Raw genomic sequence first — 18,434 nt, 5'->3', positions numbered from 1 at the left:
ATCTAAATACAGAAAAATGATTAAGTCTCATAATCCATAACATAGACTATAATATAACCAATTTTTTAGGAGTTTATTGAAGAATCTGTCATAACAAGGAAAAATGCTTATGATACCTTCTATGATAAACTTGGAAGAAATTCTTTAATTGTATTCATATCCTTTTCTAAGATAAAGATATTGGGAGCTTTTAAAAAAATCTACTTTTTAAGGAGAAGAGTATAAAAAGAACTCACATTTCTTGAGAATTTATGGGGGAGACATAGCAGGCAGAGGCTTATATACAGTATTTCATTTAACTGGAAAACTGATTATTCTTTTTCTTTCCCAGACATGTTTGAGTTATAAAAGTATGCCAGAGTAGATAAGAGGCTATGTCTGTAGCAACAGGATGATCCTTCAGGAACACATAGGCACTCTGCTTCAGGTACACTCATGTCCTAACCCACTATGTTATAGGCTTCCAGCCCACACCTGTTTGCTTGCTGTATGGTCCATTTCCTGCAATATCTCTTCCATCTTTTCTCCTTCCATCTTAAAGTAAGTTTTCTTCCATATTAATTATAATATATGGTTTGTCATTTCAGGGTTCAGTGATGTTCAGTGACATATCCATAGTCTTCTCTCAGGAAGAGTGGGAATACCTGGACTTCGAACAGAGAGACTTGTACAGAGATGTGATGTTAGAGAACTACAGCAACTTGGTCTCACTGGGTAAGGTTATCTGCCTCTAGGAATTTAGACTCTGTTTTCTGTAACATCAGCTTTTTCCTCTGCAATTTTCAAGAAACCATCCAGATTTCTGCTCCTTATTCTCCAGGGAATGGTTTGAGATTTATTTCATTGGAAGAGAGTATCTCCATTAAGCATATTTATCTTCCTCATCCTTAAGTGGTCTTCATGCCTCCCTTGATGAAGGGGCTGGATTTGAAATCTGGGTGATTTATAGCCCTACCAGTGTCAAAGCAGGTTTCACTTTGTGTTTGAACTCAGAATTACTTTAGATGTTTTGTTATTTATTGGTAAACCTGTAGGGGAAATAGCTAGACCCTGTTTCTTGATTTTTCTCTATCAAGAGAACACATATCACTTACATAGTGGTAAAATCTTCACAATAATAATCTAAGATAGGTACTATTATCCCCATTTTAAAGATGAGGATCAATAAGATTTATTTACAATTCAAGAGAACTCATTACTTTTGTTAATAAACATATTCAGTTTTACCTACTTTTATAACTGAAAATTAAAAATCTAAGAATTTTTTTGTGGTGTTTTATTTCACAGCAAGATGACTATAGTTAATAATAATGTATTATATATTTAATATAGCCAGAAGAGAGGATATTAAATGTTCTCACCACAAAGAAATGATAAATATTTGAGGTGATGGATATGCTAATTACCCTGATCATTCCACAATGTTAAGGTATATCAAAACTTCACATTGTACCCTATAAACATACACAATTATTTGTCAATTAAAACATATTTTTAAAGACAAAATAATTATTGGTGAGGATTTGGAAAAATCAACTGTCATACATTACCAGTGGGAATGTGTAGTTATGATCCTGCAATTCCTCTCCTAAGTATCTATACAAGAGAAATGAAAACATGTATCTACATAAAGATGTATATGTATTCATAGCAGCATTCTTTATAATGTCTAAAAGGGAAAACAATCCACATATCCATCAAATGGTAAATGGTTAAATCAAATCTGGTAGAGCCATACAATGGAATATTATTCAACAATTAGAAGGAACAAACTACTGATACATGCTACAGCATGCAAGAATATCAAAAACAATATGCTAAGTGAAAGAAGCCAGATGCAAAAGATTACATATTATATAATCCTATTTATACAGAATGTCCAGAAAAGGCAAATCTATAGAGACAAGAAAGCAGATCAGTGGTTGTCTGGGGCTGGGAGTAGGAATGAGGATTGATTGCCAATGAGTAGGAGGGATATTTTGAGTGTGATGGAAATGTTCTAAATTTGGATTATGGTGATATTTGCACAACCTTATAAATTTACTAAAAATCATTTAATTGTACACTTAAAACAGGTGCATTTTATGGTATGTAAATTATATCTCAATAGGCGGGTGCGGTGGCTCATGCCTGTAATCCTAGCACTCTGGGAGGCCAAACCGGGAGGATCACTCAAGGTCAGGAGTTCGAGACCAGCCTGAGCAAGAGCGAGATCCCTTCTCTACTGAAAATAGAAAGAAATTATATGGACAGCTAAAAATATATAGAGAAAAAATTAGCTGGGCATGGTGTTGCATGCCTATAGTCCCAGCTACTCGGGAGGCTGAGGCAGGAGGATCACTTGAGCCCAGGAGTTTGAGATTGCTGTGAACTAGGCTGACGCCACGGCACTGACTGTAGCCTGGGCAACAGAGTGAGACTCTGTCTCAAAAAAAAAAAAAAAAAAAAAAAAAAAATTATATCTCAATAAAGCTGTTAACAAAAAATCCAAGAGCTTTGCATTTAACATTGTATGAATATCTCAAGAAGTAATAGTAAAGGTCCCATAAAGCTTTTTGTCTTTCTCTCAGCAAAATAACAATAAGTAATAGCTAATGAAGTATATATGGTGCTTGATATATGCTCTAGGTCTAGGCAATGTTCAGATACAGATATATTTAATATAATCTTCACAATAATCATCCAAGATAGGTACTATTATTATCCCTATTTTATAGATGAGGAAAAGGAAGCATAGAAGTAACTTGCCAAAGGTCACAGAACTAGGATGTGGCAGAGGCAGGATTTGAACCAGTCTGTGATCTCAACCACTATTGCCTCTGAAAAAGGAAAACTTGTATGAATATAAATTTTTAAAAGACCTTTTCCCTCCCTCTCTGATCTCTATTGTGTAACCTTATTGTGAATGTTCTCTCCTCTTTCCCTTCTTTGTTTTATCGGCTTTTTCAATCACTATTTTGACCTATAATTTATTGCAAATTTAACCAAGAATGAATCTAAGTAACTTTGAATTTATTTTTTATTTCCATGTCACCTTATATTTCTTTTTTTCTAAACAGGATGCTTCATTTCTAAACCAGATGTGATTTCCTTATTGGAGCAAGGAAAAGAGCCCTGGAAAGTTATGAGGAAAGGAAGAAGACAATATCCAGGTGCGTGAGGGCCAGTTGGGCAGGGAGAAGTCATTACCACAGGAAACCCCAACTAATTGGAGAAGAAGCACACCCTTTTGATGTTGTTTAGAAAGTGCTCTTTAAAGGTCCATGGCCCAGGGAAAAAAGGTCTGAGACCTGGGGAGCAAATTAAAGTTTTAGCTGGGGATACTGAAAGAACCACTTCTTTATCTCATTTACCGTATGTCTTTTTTGTTGTTGTTCTCTCCAGTTTTCCTCCCCTTTGAAGGGAAATGAGGTGAGGAGGTACTCTCTTTGTTCATATTGACAACCACTCTATATTTTGTTCATTTGCTTTCCTCTTTTGTATTTACAGATTAGATAACCTCTGACCTGGGCACTATTATAGGCACTATCAATACAGTCCCTGTCCCCATGGAATTTGCCTTGAAATGAGAAACATAGTAACTGTAAATAAATAGAAAATATAATGTCAGGTAATGAGAGTGCTATGAAGAAAAGTAAGCAGAGTAAGGGGATAGAGAGTGGTGTGGGATGGAAAGGCTATTTCAGTGATGATCAGGGAAGCTTTTTTTTTTTAACTCATAAAATTTTAAATGGGAAATAAAAGACTACAATAAAAGGTATGCTTGATATTGTAATAATGTATGTATTATCAGCGACTAAAGTTTCTTATGAGTTACTCTCTAGAAGATAGATCCTGGATCACAGAATATTCTTATTTGCCCTTTCCATCTATGTATCTATCTTCACATTAAGAAGAAACATGGATGTGTAATAGACTATAGGGAGAATGATCCCTTGGTTTAGAGTCTAATCTGATCCCTCTGTCCTCTCTTCATCTCTTTGAAACTCCTGTTTAAAGACATTCCTTAAAATTCTTTACATAAACACATCTGTTGTAATTTTGTGTTTGTTCTCTGTATATTGAGGTCTGGCTGAGCAGACTCATTTTAGTAATAGTTGTTATTTTGTAACCAGAGGGCCATTTCAGCACCCACACTGTATATTGTTATATCTTTTGGCTCACCTTCTACCAAAGGAAAGAAAAACATGCTTTTTCCCTCCCTAACCTATTTCCTTATTCACATCCAGATAATTACTAATAAATTACATTTACAATTATTAACATTCAAAGAAAATAAAATGCTGAGATTGCAAGTTAATAAGATAATATCAGTTTAGTCAGGAAGCATTTAACCAAAATAACAAGTGTTGGCCCAAAGTTAGACATCTTAAACAAGACCATTCATTTTCTTCCCTTTTCTATTCTTCCTTTAAGTAAGTTTTATTAAAGTATAACATGCATACAGAAAAATGGACAAATAACTTTTTTGAGGAGGTGATATTTAAGGAAAGACATGAAGTAAAGGCTTAAGACGTGATTCTTTGGGAGAAGATCATTATGAGCAGATAGAAAAGGTCTGAGTGGGGAGTTATCCTTGCTTGTTTGAAGAATAATAAGAAGGCCATTATGGCCAGAAGAGGGGAAGGGAAAGTAATGAGATGAGATCAGAATTAGGCAAGAATCAGATAATGTAGTCACTAAGAGAAATTGGAAGCCATGACCTGCTTGTGTTTTAAAATGATCCCTGGCTGTCTGTAAGAGCAGAAAGGACCAGTATGGAGGCAATTTTCAGACTAGACATAATGGTGGTTTGGATAAGAATGGCAATAATAGGAAATAGTAAGAAGCTGTTAGATTCATGATATGTATGAAGATACTGTCAAAAGAACATGCTGATGGAATTATAAGTGCAGTGAGTGGGAAAAGTGGTATAAAAGTAGGAAGTAAGGATGTTGGCTTGAACAACGGGGTGAATGGAAGCACAATTTATTGAGGTGGGGAAGACAACAAGAGCAAGTTGAAAAGTTGACATTAAGAGTTTCTGTTTGGAATATTTTAAGTTTGAGATGTCTGTTATTCAGTTTGAGATGTTGAGTAGGCAGTTAAGTATGTACACCTGTAACTTAGGGAGCGATTACAGCCTGACAGACATTTGGCTGTCTTTACCTTATGGTTGGATCACATCCTATGGGTCTGGATGTGATCAACTAGAGAAGGCATGCAAGAAGAAAGAGGCCTGAGGATTGATTCGTGGGGCACTCCATCATTTAGACCTTTGAAAGAGCGGACAACAGGGAAGATAGAGAAGGAGCAGCTGCTGAGATAAAATAAAAACAAAAGAAAATGTTTCACAATGGAGGGAGTAGAGAATGAGGCTGAGAATTGATCCTAGGTTCTAGCATGATAGAGAATGCTGATGACCTTGTCAAGAATAATTTCAGTAGAGTCAGGATGAAAACCTGATTTAAGTGACTTAATGAGAGAAGAGTCGGCAAGGCAGTGAGTGGTGAGAATGAGTATAAGACAACTCTTTGGAGGGATTATGTATGAAGGGAAACTGAGAAATAGGCTTGGTAGTTACATTGGGGATATGGGTTATAAGCAGTGTATTTTATGATATGAGATATTAGAGCATGTTTGTGTGCTCATGGGAGTGATTCTGTGGATCGAGGGAACTGATACAGTACACAGAGGGCATAATTGTGGGAGCAGTAGGTTGGGGGGTGGGGATCCAGTGAAAAGTGGGAATAAAAGGGAAAACAGTGTAGTTATGCATGCAGGTAGGTTGGTCAGGGTGGTGCAGAGAAGATAGAATATTCTTCTATTGCTGTTTTCATAGTGAAATAAGCAAAAAGATCATCAATAGAATGTGAAAATTATTTTTTAGCATTCAGTATAGGCTCTTTGAGGATGTGATTAAAATTAATTCTCAGAAGTACAGTTCACTTGATGTCAGGTTTTATTATTTTCAGATCTTTGTACATTGTTCCGTGTGTTGAAATACAAATAGGACTTCCTTGGAACCAAATCTTTTATATCCCAGACTTTCTCGTATCAACAAAGTAAGGTGGTTGATACAATGCCCAAATAGACTAAGTCTAAGTGATTTGTATGACATTTTCCATTTAATTAAAGCTGGTTCTCTGCAAAGGGGGAATCACATTTATGATTTTTTTATATTTATTTATTTTTACCTGATCAAAGAATATTCTCATCATCAGTGTTTAATATAATAGAAATTCTCCAATCCAACAGATTTGGGACTTGTAATTGGTCTGTTAATTCATAAAACTGGGTTGGGTATTTTATATACTTACCGTAAAAGTATTATTGTTAACTCAGAACATTAAAATGTGTATCTATTTGCCAATATTTTTGATATGTGTCCAGGCCTTTCTTTCCATTGTCTCATTGTATTTAATTTTTCATCTAAATCACACACATAATATAAGTCTGTTATTTCTGGTTTTAAGTTTTGTAGGTAAAATAACCAAACTTTCAATGTGAGTACAGAATACTTCTTGATGTTTTCCCCCATCTTTCACTATTTTCTCTCCCACACTACAGCTGTGATTTTTAGCAATGTGTCTTTAGGAACAGTGTTTCAAAGTGTTCACTTTTGTTTTTGTAGTTTTTTTTTTCATAGTTACTCATGAGTTTACATATTATTTAATTAAATTAGATACTTTCAGAAAAAAGCGAAACTGGCCTAAACTTGTTTGGAACATAGTTGCCTCTTGTGAGGTGGAAGTGCTTTGTCAGCTGGGCCTGTGGCTGTGGCTGTCTCCCCAGGATATAACCAGCCACTGACCTGTCTGTCATACCCATTCTCTTGTCTATTGCCTCTTCTGGAGGCAAACAATAGTAGTGGCTCTCTGGCCTAAGGGAGATAATGTGCAGAATTCTGTATACCTGACTACTTTGAACGCAGTTACCTTGTGTTTTGCCACTGTCTCCACACGTGCTTTTTGCTCAACAACTTCTCTGCATGAATACCCTTGGTAGGCTACTCTTACTTTGTGTAGAGTAATCCTCCTCTTGTGATTTGATATGGGATTTCTTCTAAAAATCTAATGCCAAAGTCTTCATAAGTGTTTTCAGGTTTTCCTCATAAAGGTTATGTATATATTTTAAATTTACCGTTTTTTACTATTGTGATGGGATCTTCCCGCCCATTATATTTTATTGTTAAATGTATGTATTCATATAAAGGCTACTGGAATTGTGATTTTTATGTCCTGCTGCCCTACTAAATTCTGTTACCATTTATATTATTTAACCTCTTGAGTTTTCTGATTATGCAAGCATACCATCTGGAAATATGGTTTTACCCCTTTCTTTCTAATTTTTCTACCTCTGATTTTTTTTTTTTTTTTTTTTTTGAGACAGAGTCTTGCTCTGTTGCCCGGGCTAGAGTGCCGTGGCATCACTCTCACAGCAACCTCAAACTCCTGGGCTTAAGCAATCCTTCTGCCTCAGCCTCCGAAGTAGCTGGGACTACAAGCATGCACCACCATGCCCAGCTAATTTTTTTCTATATATATAATTTTAGCTGTCCAGATCATTTCTTTCTATTTTTAGTAGAGACGGAGTCTCGCTCTTGCTCAGGCTGGTCTCGAACTCCTGACCTCAAGCGATTCTCCCTGCTAGGTCTCCCAGAGTGCTAGGATTATAGGCGTGACCCACCGCGCCCAGCCTGATTTTTTTTTCTAATGTTTAATTGTGTTGACTAATAGCTTCAATACTATATGGTTAACAGTAGTACTGGTAATGGTAAGCAGCTGCCTTTTTGGTAAGATAATATATATTTTATTATCTTAGGGAAATATCATTACTGTTACATTGAGCTTTTTTTAAAAATCAGAAATAGTTCTTGTCTTTTTTTACTTGCCTTTTCAGCATCTCTGGAGTTGATCATATGATTTTCTTTTTTTCTCCTTAGTTCTGTTAGTATATTGAATTATCTTAATAGATTTCCTCACTTTATGAAAACAGTTTGAAAGTTCTTTTTCTTCTCAGTTGAGATAGAATTTGGATGGCCTGCCTTTAAAGCTTTAGTAAGCTTTGTAAAGCTTTTTTCCTGGGGGATAGGGATGGTAAGTCTGACCACATTCTCTATTTACTCAATGGAAATTGATCTGTTTGTTTGTACCTCCTTTGTAGTCAGTTTTGGTAAGTTAACATTTTTTTAGAAAATTATCCATTTTATCTATGTTTTAAAATTCATTGGCAAAGACATCTATCTATCCTCCATATTCATGATTATTTTTACTTTGCCATTTCTTATTTCTATGTCTGTATTTTCTTGCAGTTTTCATTATATTGACTATGGTTTATGTTTTGCTGATTTTTAAAGAATCTATTTATGCTTCATTTATTAGTTCTTTTTTCTGTATTCTAATTAATTCTGCTTTTATATCAATTTTTATGTAAGTTTTTTCCTTGTGCTTTGCTTCAGTTTATTCTTTTTCTTTTTAACTTATTGTTTTCTAAAAACCAAAAATACTATTTTGGATCTTATTTCCCTATTGATCTAAGAGTTATTTAATATAGTCTTTTAAATTTTCAACTGGATTTACTTTTGGTTCTTTTTATTTTGTTATTCTAGTTTTAGTAGAAAATGTCTATATGATTTTAACTTTTTTATAAAGACCATATTTTAATAATTGGAAACCTCATCCTTTTTCTCTCTCACACACAAGTCACTCAGCACTTAGATTTTTCTCTGTCTGTTCCTGCTACTGGCTTGCCATCCTTGGGTCTACATCTAACTTTTGTTAGCAAGTCCTTCACATTCAGATGACTGCAAGACCTTTTGTCCACATTACTGAGTTATGAACATATCACATTGGTTTTTGCCAAGAATTTTTTAAGAACTTCAATAAGTTTCCCTGTCTGAAAAATTGTTGATACATTTTTCCAAAAAATATAGGAATGGTCTTGCCTATGAGGGAATGGAAGGTAGAAGACCTGAGCAAGGAGAGGAAAGAACAAAACCAATTGAACATTTGTAAAATAAATGAGTATTAGAATAAACTTAAGGGGAGACTGAGTAAGTAAAACTCCTCAATACTTTTGCTGTGATGTAGAGACAAAGAAAAAGTAACCCATAGCAATGTGAAGGAGGAACTGGGTCATGCAGAGAACACTGCATAGATAAGGGTATAAGCAATGGAAGGATGCATAAGAATATACAACCACCTTTTTCCATTCATTTATTTAGCTGGGCTAGCTTGGATGAATAAAGAGAATATTTAATCACTGCAGTAAGGTGTGAGAGATTGGAGGCAGAGAGATATATTCAGAACAAGTACATATCTATGGGAATTAAGTGAGTAAAACCTATTATGTGCTTAGCATAATTATATAATGGAGAGTAAAGTGGGGATTGTTTCTGTCCTTGAGGTTTGTGGGTAAGAATAATCAGAATAACAAATCAGAAAATTTAATACATAAGTAATTTAAAAATTGAGAAGTATTATAAAGGCAAGGAATAGAGAATAACAAAATACATTTAGATACTGTCAGTAGGGTCAGCTTTAAAGGGAATGATTTTTGATCTAAGATCTCAGGAGGAGACAGAGCCAGCCATGTAAAGAGCCTAATCAGGAGATTTGTGGGAGATGGAACATACTGTGAAAAGTCCTGAGAGATGGAAGTACTCTCCAGGTAGGAGTAAAGGGAACATTGATTTGAGATGATGTGATATAGGTCAACAGAGTCCCTGTTAACCACTGTGAGTTTGATTTTATTCTAAGAATAAAGAGATATGAAAAAAATTAAGGCCAGGCAGGAGGATTACCTGGGGCCAGGAGTTTGAGACCAGCCTGGGCAACCCTATCTCCAAAATATAGCTAGGAGTGATGATGCACACCTGTAGTCCCAGCTGCTCTAGAGCCTGAGATGGGAGGATCACTTGAGCCAGGAATTTGAAGCTGCAGTGAGTTATGATGGCACCACTGTACTCCAGCCTAGGTGACAAAGCAAGGCTCTGTCTCTAAAAAAAAACTATGGTATGAATTTTCAACCTTTCATCCCCACCGGAATTATTGTGTGGGGAATATTAAATATTCTCCCAGGACTTGCCTGAATCTCATTCAGATAGTTGGGTGGGTGTCTAAACCTCAATATTTGTAACAAGCTCCTTCGTGATTCTGATCCACACCTCAATTTGAGAACCACTAACTTAAAATGTTTACTTAGTCACCAGTCTCACTTTTTTATATGAACTCTCATTTTCCTGAGGCTTTTGCTTTTTTCTTCCCAAAATTGTATAACAATATTTTAGAGTTTGGTTGACTATTACTTTTGTTGTCTTTTATTTCTGCTGTAGAAATTTTACGTCTTTCAGAAAAAGTAAACAGCATCTGTTTGCTTTCTTGTTTTATTTTAGATTTAGAGACTAGGTATGAGACTAAGAAGTTATCTTCAGAAAACGACATTTGTGAAATAAATTTATCGCAGTGGAAGATAATGGAAAAAATTAAAAATCACAGCCTCCTTAAGGGTCTCATTTTAAAAAATGACTGGGAGTCCAAAAGAAAATTTGAAGGACAAGAGGGACCTCAAGAAGGATATTTCAGTCAAGGGAAAATTCCATCTGAAAAAGTGTCCTCCTACCAGAAATACACATCTGTTACTCCACATAGGAGAATTCATTTTGTTGATAAACCCTATGAATGTAAGGAATGTGGGAAGGCTTTTAGAGTACGTCAACAACTTACTTTTCATCACAGAATTCATACTGGTGAAAAACCTTATGAATGTAAGGAATGTGGGATGGCCTTTAGACAGACTGCACACCTTACTCGACATCAGAGACTCCATTCTGGTGAAAAACTCTATGAATGTAAGGAATGTGGAGAAGCTTTCATATGTGGCCCAGACCTTAGAGTGCACCAGAAAATTCATATTGGTGAGAAGCCGTATGAGTGTAAAGAATGTGGGAAGGCCTTTAGAGTACGAGGACAACTTACTCTTCATCAGAGGATTCATACTGGTGAGAAACCCTATGTATGTAAAGAATGTGGGAAGGCCTTTAGACAGTATGCACACCTTACTCGACATCAGAAACTTAATATTGCTGACAAACTTTATGAATGTAAAGACTGTGGAAAGGCTTTTTTGTGTGGCTCTGGCCTTAGAGTACATCACAAACTTCATACTGGTGAGAAACCCTATGAATGTAAGGAATGTGGAAAGGCCTTTAGAGTACGACAACAACTAACACTTCATCAGAGAATTCATACAGGTGAGAAACCCTATGAATGTAAGGAATGTGGAAAGACCTTTAGTCGTGGTTATCATCTTATTCTCCATCACAGAATTCATACTGGTGAAAAACCTTATGAATGTAAGGAATGCTGGAAGGCCTTTAGTCGTTACTCACAACTTATTTCACATCAGAGTATTCATATTGGTGTTAAACCTTATGATTGTAAGGAATGTGGGAAGGCCTTTAGACTACTTTCACAACTTACACAACATCAAAGTATTCATATTGGTGAGAAACCCTATAAATGTAAGGAATGTGGGAAGGCCTTTAGATTGCGCCAAAAACTTACCCTACATCAGAGCATTCATACTGGCGAAAAACCTTTTGAGTGTAAGGAATGTAGGAAGGCCTTTAGACTTAATTCATCCCTTATTCAACATCTGAGAATTCATTCAGGTGAGAAACCTTATGAATGTAAGGAATGTAAGAAGGCCTTTAGACAACATTCACACCTTACCCATCATCTGAAAATTCATAATGCAAAAATATAATTATTTTCACTCCTGTGTTATAGAACATTCTGTGAATGTAGTAATTAATCTGTTTTGTTCTATACATGGAACTGACTTAGCATAAGAGGTTTTATACCATTAAAATAATGTATTAATGTAATGTATTCCACCATCACTCAAATCTGAAACTTAAGCACATTTGTTCTAAAAACATTATATTAATAAAACACATGGGAAAGACACTTACCATCTTTATCCCATGAATTTCCAACTTGTGTCATATTGAACAAGATGCTTAACTGTTCTATGCTATAATTTCTTCATTTGTAAAATGGTAATATACTAATGTGGTAAAGATGGCTACAAATTCTTTTGACACTCTTTCCATCAAGAGGTGGATTCTACATCTCTTCCCTTAAATATGGACAGACTCTGTGACTGTTTTGCCCAGTAGAATATAGTAGAAGTACTGCTGTGGTGGTTTCTGGACCCAGGCTTTACTGGTAGCATTACTTCATCTTTTGAAAAACTCTCTCAATCCCTGAACTGTCATGTTAAAAAGTCTGGCTACTTTGGTGAAGAGACAACATGGAGAGGTTCTGAAACTATATGGAGAGAGGCACCTTGCTGAACTCAGTCTTCCAGACATCCACCAAGACACCAGACACTGAAGTGAAATAATTTTGGATCTTCCAGACCCCATCAGCCGAATGACCCTGAGTGACCTCAGCTGATGCTATATAGAAGAATGACCAGGTGAGCCCCTGCCCAAAATAACGACCTATAATAAAATGGTGGTTATTTTAAGCCACTAAGTTCTCTCTTATTATTATCATTAGTATTACTCCTAAGAATTTATATTAAAGACTATGGGCATAATGAATATATAATATAAATGCCTTTTACCAATAGTCATTCCTTACTGAACTTTAGATATCTTATTCTTGTTAAAATATTGAAAGTAAGAAATTGTTTTTCAATGTGTTCATTAAAAAGCACATATTCTACAATCTACATTCTCTGGCCCCAGTCAATATTTAATTAAAAATTAACAAAGACTAACATCAAAGGAAACTACTTGGAAATTTAAAAATCACTTGTAATATAACTCCTGCCTTAATTTTTTTTAATCATTCCATTTTAGCTTTTTTCAAATGTTGAACTATTCTATCTTTGGCCAGTGGGAATCCCCTCAAATTGGCTCTGTGTCCTTTTGTCATGACCACTCTGGCCTTTGATATTTTTTTTTTTTCTGAACCAAATAACATTGAGCAGCTATGGAGCATACTGGAACTTTATTCATAAATAAAGAGTGCGGCATTTATCTTGCCTTTCCTTTATGAACTGTATTTTAAGAAAACCAAAAGTTGATGAAGGAAAGTTCTTTATTATTAGAGAATTCCAGCTATTAAAGGTCAAAGGAATGATAGAATTTGAAAATTAATACTTTTTAACTTATGAAATAATGGATTTGGGTGGTGATAGCAATTCATGTCAAGACTGTTAGGTGGAAGATTGATAGCAGCTTAAAATGGATGGAGCAGAATGACAGAACCCACTAATCTATATTAGCATCTCTAAGTTAGATCAGCCAGACTCTGCATTTGTTGTTGTGATGCAGTGGATGTACTGCCTGTGAAGTATTCTTACCCAAAAAATTGATTTAGAATTATAATTCAGTCTCTAAATCTAATTACCAGTTTATAGGAAACATGGAGAATAAAAGAACAAATTGATGACACAAAGAAGCAAACAACCAAATCCAAAATTTGGGAAATTTTATAGAATTAATGGCCTAGTTTCTTCACCAATACATGTCAAAAAAGATAAAAGTGGAATCCTACAAATTAAAGGAGACTTAAGAGACATATCAATCAAATACCGTATATGGAGTGTATTAGGAGCCTTGTGTTAAAATGTACTTGGGATTTGTTTTAAGACAAGCAGACACGGAAATGAAGGAAGAAGTTTATACTCAGATCCCTAGAAACAGGAGGCCTGGCATGCCACGTAGGGCCGCATCAGGAGCAACCAGGTCTTATTTGGAGGCAGAAAGGGTGAGGACAGAGCATGGCCCAGAGCCTTTATGGGAGTTTTCATGGGAAGGAATTGGTAAGGCAGGGTTAGGCACACTGAGTAAGCTTAGGATTGGATAGTTTGGAAAGTTTTGCTAGGCTCTGGGGTATAGGAATTCACCTATACCCCAGAGGAGTAGGTGATTCCTACTTAAATAGTACCTGGCCCTGGGAGAGCAGGACGAATATTGACTTGGTGTGTGAGTGTTTGATAAAGGAGATAGTTGGGAGTATGGGCTCTGGATTGGTTGGTTTGTATATCAGAGGTATACTTGCAGGGGAGTTGTTTGCTATCTGTGCATTAGCTGGCCCTGGGAATGGCAATCTCTCTAGGATCAAGGCCCCAAATACCAGAACATCAAGAATACAGAAAATAAGAATATATAGTCAATACAATCCAGATTTGAACAAATAAATGAAAATTTTTTAGATATTGTGGAAATGTAAACATGGATTAGGTATTAAATGATACTAAGTAATTATTCATTTTGTTAGGCATGATGATGGCATTATAGGTGTATGTAAGTCTTTATGTGTTAGAGATCCATACTAAAGTACTGAAGGATAAAATTATGTCATGCCTATGGTTTGCATGAAAATACTTAAGAAAAAACAAAAGGTGTGAGGGATCAGGTGAATCACAATTGGCAAATTGTTGGTAAGTGTTTAATCTGGATAATGTATACATAGGGTTCATTGTGCTATTCTTACTTATATCTGAAAATTTCCATAATAAAATTTTTTAAAGTAGAAAATAAAATCTGAAATTTTAGAATATTCACTGATGAATGATAATGTGTTGCCTACAAATAAAATCTGTGGGAAATCACCAAAGCTCCATTTGATAGAAAATTTAAAGCTTAATGCATTTAGAAAACCTGAATTGAGAAACCAGTGTTGTCTTGTTCATTACTGTGTTCACACACCTACAATGCCTGTCATGTAATAGGGAATTGATAAATATGGTGAAAAAAATAAGTTAACTTAATCCAGAAAAAAAAATGTTTTAAAAAGTAAGGTTAATAAAAGGAAGTGATTAATATGACAAATTAATGAAATAGTTAATAAAATAGTAGACTAGCCAAGGATGTTCTCTTTTAAAAGACTATTAATACAGAATTGGCAGTTATTGAGGGAAAAAGATGACTCAGTTATAGCTTTGTGTATGGGAAAGATGAAATAGCTACGTATATCAAAGAGATTTTTAAAAAGTTATATATTACTATATACACATATTTCAATATATATAAAAATATAGATAATGAATTATCTAGAGATATCTAAATGATTAAAGTTGACTCAAGATTCTAGAGAAAACTTGCACAATCTATAAGAGGAAACATATGTAGTTATTATCTTGTTTTTTAAAAACTAGAATCTATAGTTTCACAGGCAATAAAAAGTTTTAAAAAAGATAACCTCTAACAAAATTTTGCTAAAACATTCTATAAGGCAAATATCCCAATAATAAAATTAGATGAGGATACCCCTTAAAAAGCAAAATCTGGGCCAGTTTCACTTAAGATACATGCAGACATTCCAAATGAAGTACTAGTAAATTGAACTCAATTGAACAAGTATAAAACATGAAATGATTTACCAGGAATACCCAGGGGTCTGACCTTCTGTCAATTAAATATGTATCCAGATTTTAGGTTTCCTAACTTGAACAAAGTAATAATGCTGGGAAAAAATGGCATGATTCAGCTCCAGTATCTTTTAAATTGTTTCTCTTATTCTCATTTATCTTAGCTTCACTGACTTTACAAAATAAATGAACAATACATAGAAAAAAATAGGAATTCAACACAAAAATTGTTACCTTTTGTCTTAGTCTGTTTTGTGCTACTGTAACAGAATACCACAGAGTGGGTAATTTACAATGAACAGAAATGTATTGGCCCACAGTTCTGGAGGCTAGGAAATCCAAGATTAAGAGGCTGGCATCTTATGAGGGCCTTCTTGCTGCATCATCCCACAACAGAAGGGCAAAGAGAAGGAGAGGGAGGAGAGGAGAAGAGGAGGAAAAGAGCACTGATCTCATCTTTTTATTAAGGAACACACTCCATGGTAATGGCATTAATCCATTCATGATGGCAGAGCCCTCATGGCCTAATCACCTCTTAAAAGTCTACCTCTTAATACTATTGCATTGGTGATCATTTCCCCCCAAAATTTAGGGATGAACACTGGGACACACATTCAAACTATAGCATTCTTTCCCTGGCCCCCAAAATTCATGTCCTTCTCACATGCAAAATACATTCACTTTGTCCTAATTGCCCCAAAGTCTTAACTCTTTCCAAACAAAAGTCCAGAGTCTCATCCAGATCAGGTGTGGATAAGACTCAAGACATGATTCATGCTGAGGCAAATTTCCCTCTAGCTGCAAGCCTATGAAATCAGGCAAGGTCGCTATTTCCAAAATGCAGCGGTGGGACAAGCATAGGATAGACATTCCCAGTACAAAAGAAAGAAACAGGGAAGAAAAAGGGGGTAATTGGTCCCAAGTAAGTCCAAAACCCAATAGCATGAACAACATTAAATCTTAAGGCTCCAGAATAGTCTTCCTTGATGCTATGTCCCTCCTTCTTGGCACCTTGGGGTGAGTGTTGGGTCCTCAAGGTCTGGGACAGCCCTGCCCCCATGACTTTGCTGGGCTCATCCCACACAGTGTCTCTCATGGGTTGGGTCTTGTGCCCACAGCTCTCCCAGGCTGGAGTTGGTAATTCTACAGTTCTGGGGTCTCAGGGGTGGGCTGGCTCCCACAGCTCCACTAGGCATTGCCCTAGTGGGAGCTCTCTGAGGTGGCTCCACCCCTGCAACAAGTCTCTGACTGGGTCCCCAGCCTGTCCAAGACATCCTTTGAAATCTAGGTTGAGGAAACCATACTGCCATAGCTCTTGCATTCTGCACACCTGCAGAATTAGCACCACATGGATGCTGCCAAAGATTGCCACTTGTGTCCTCTGGGGTGGTGGGTTGAGCCACACCTGGGCCTGTTAGAACCGTGGCTGGGGTGGCCAAGGGGCACTGTGCTGGAATGTGGGGAGCAGAGTCCCAGGGCAGCACAGGGCAACAAATGCTGATATCCTGCAGGTGCTTCTCTCGAAACCTTGCCTCAAGGCTCTGCTCTGGGCCTGTAATGAGAGGGGCAGCCTTGTTGACCTCTAAAATAACTTCAGAGTCATTCTCCCACTGTCTTGATAAATAGCACCTGGCTCCCTTCTATTAGTATAATGTCTTTAGCAGTCACTTGACTGCACCCTTGGTTTGCTCTCCTAAACGTGCCTTTTCACTCTTTAAATGGCCAGGCTGCAAATCTTCCAAATCTTTCCATTCAGCTTCCCTTTTAATTATAAATTCCATCTTTAAATCATTTCTCTCGTCTCGCATCTTACTATACATGGTTTAAAGAAGCCATGCAGCTCTTTGAATATTTTGCTTAAAAATTTCTTGCGCTAGGTATCCTAGCTCACTCTTCAATTCTCCCTTCCATAAAGCCCAGGGCTTGGACACAATTCAGCCAGGTTCTTTGCCAATTTATAATAAGGATCACCTTTACTCCAGTTTCCAATACCTTGTTCTTCATTTCCTTCTGAGACCTCATCAGCCTTTACTGTCCGTATATCTATCAACATTCTGATCACAACCACTAATCTCTAAAGTTTCAGTCTTTCTCCACAGCTCTGCTCTTCTGAGTGCTTACCAAAATTGCCCTTAACATTCCATTCACAGTAAGCAGTACAGGCTTTTTCTATCATTGACTTCAAAACTGCACTCTTACCCATTACTCAGTTCCAAAGCCACTTCCACATTTTTAGGTATTTGCTATAGTAACACCACCTTCTCCAGTACCAATTTTCTTTCTTAATCTGTTTTGTGCTACTATGACAGAATACCACTGGGCAATTTACAATGAGCAGAAATTTATTGGCTCATAGTTCTGGAGGCTGAGAAGACCAAGTTCAAGGGGCCAACATCTTACGGGGGCCTCTTGCTGTATCATCCCATGGTGGAGGGGCAAAGAGAGGGTGAGAGAAAAAGCGAAAGGGGACCAAGCTCATCCTTTTATAAGGAACCCACTCCTGCCATAACAAACATTTTCCTGTGATGAGGACATTAATCCATTCATACGGGCAGAGCCCTCATGGCATAATTGCCTCTTAAAGGTCCCACCTCTAATTCTGTTGCATTGGGGATCAAGTTTCTCTCAAAAACTTGGGCATAAACTTTGGGGGATACATTCAAAACATAGCACCTTTCACAAAATAAAAATAAGTATTGCCAAAACTCTTCATTTTTAAACAGAGCTCATTTATGCCATTGCAGTCATATAGTAAGATTTGTACCTCCAAGTCCATTTTGCTCAGATTGGGCAAATGTCAGTAGTAATTAATCATCTGGAATAATTCATCTTTCCCACTCAGGATTTCAAATTGTTTTTAATTTGTAAACAGTAAAATGTAACATAAAGAAGAGTATTTTAAGTGCTATAATAAAATTAGTTTTTACTAATAGGTCAATTGTGTTTCTCCTCTCAGGTAACATTTTCATGTTAACAGAGGTCTCCTGGAGACAGTACATTTACTCAAAATTTCTGAAAGTATGTTCCACAGAACACTAGTACTTAATGGTAGTTGAAGAAAA

At 36.2% G+C, this 18,434-nt stretch overlaps 1 protein-coding gene across 2 annotated transcripts; it reads left to right on the top strand.

Moving 5' to 3' along the window:
• The first annotated feature begins 645 nt into the window (after positions 1-645).
• On the top strand, positions 646-11,748 carry ZFP82 (ZFP82 zinc finger protein). 2 transcript variants are annotated; one of them, XM_069457362.1, is made up of 4 exons: positions 666-714; positions 967-969; positions 3,060-3,152; positions 10,376-11,748. In XM_069457362.1, exons 1-4 carry the CDS (start codon positions 681-683, stop codon positions 11,746-11,748), a joined length of 1,503 nt encoding a protein of 500 aa, XP_069313463.1. In that variant the 5' UTR covers positions 666-680. The 2 variants fall into 2 exon arrangements, with proteins under 2 accessions (XP_069313461.1, XP_069313463.1); XM_069457360.1 differs by lacking the exon at positions 967-969 and having other exon boundaries at positions 646-714.
• Positions 11,749-18,434: the final 6,686 nt, after the last annotated feature.

Source organism: Eulemur rufifrons, chromosome 24 (genome assembly GCF_041146395.1).
Source record: "Eulemur rufifrons isolate Redbay chromosome 24, OSU_ERuf_1, whole genome shotgun sequence".
In the NCBI taxonomy this organism is placed as follows: domain Eukaryota; kingdom Metazoa; phylum Chordata; class Mammalia; order Primates; family Lemuridae; genus Eulemur; species Eulemur rufifrons.
This window is presented reverse-complemented; position numbering and strand designations above follow the sequence as displayed.

Coding starts and splice junctions, on each gene's coding strand:
- ZFP82 (XM_069457362.1), top strand. CDS start 681: ATGTTAGAGAACTACAGCAACTTGGTCTCACTGG. Junction 3,153..10,375: donor AGGAAGAAGACAATATCCAG/GTGCGTGAGGGC, acceptor GTTTTATTTTAG/ATTTAGAGACTAGGTATGAG.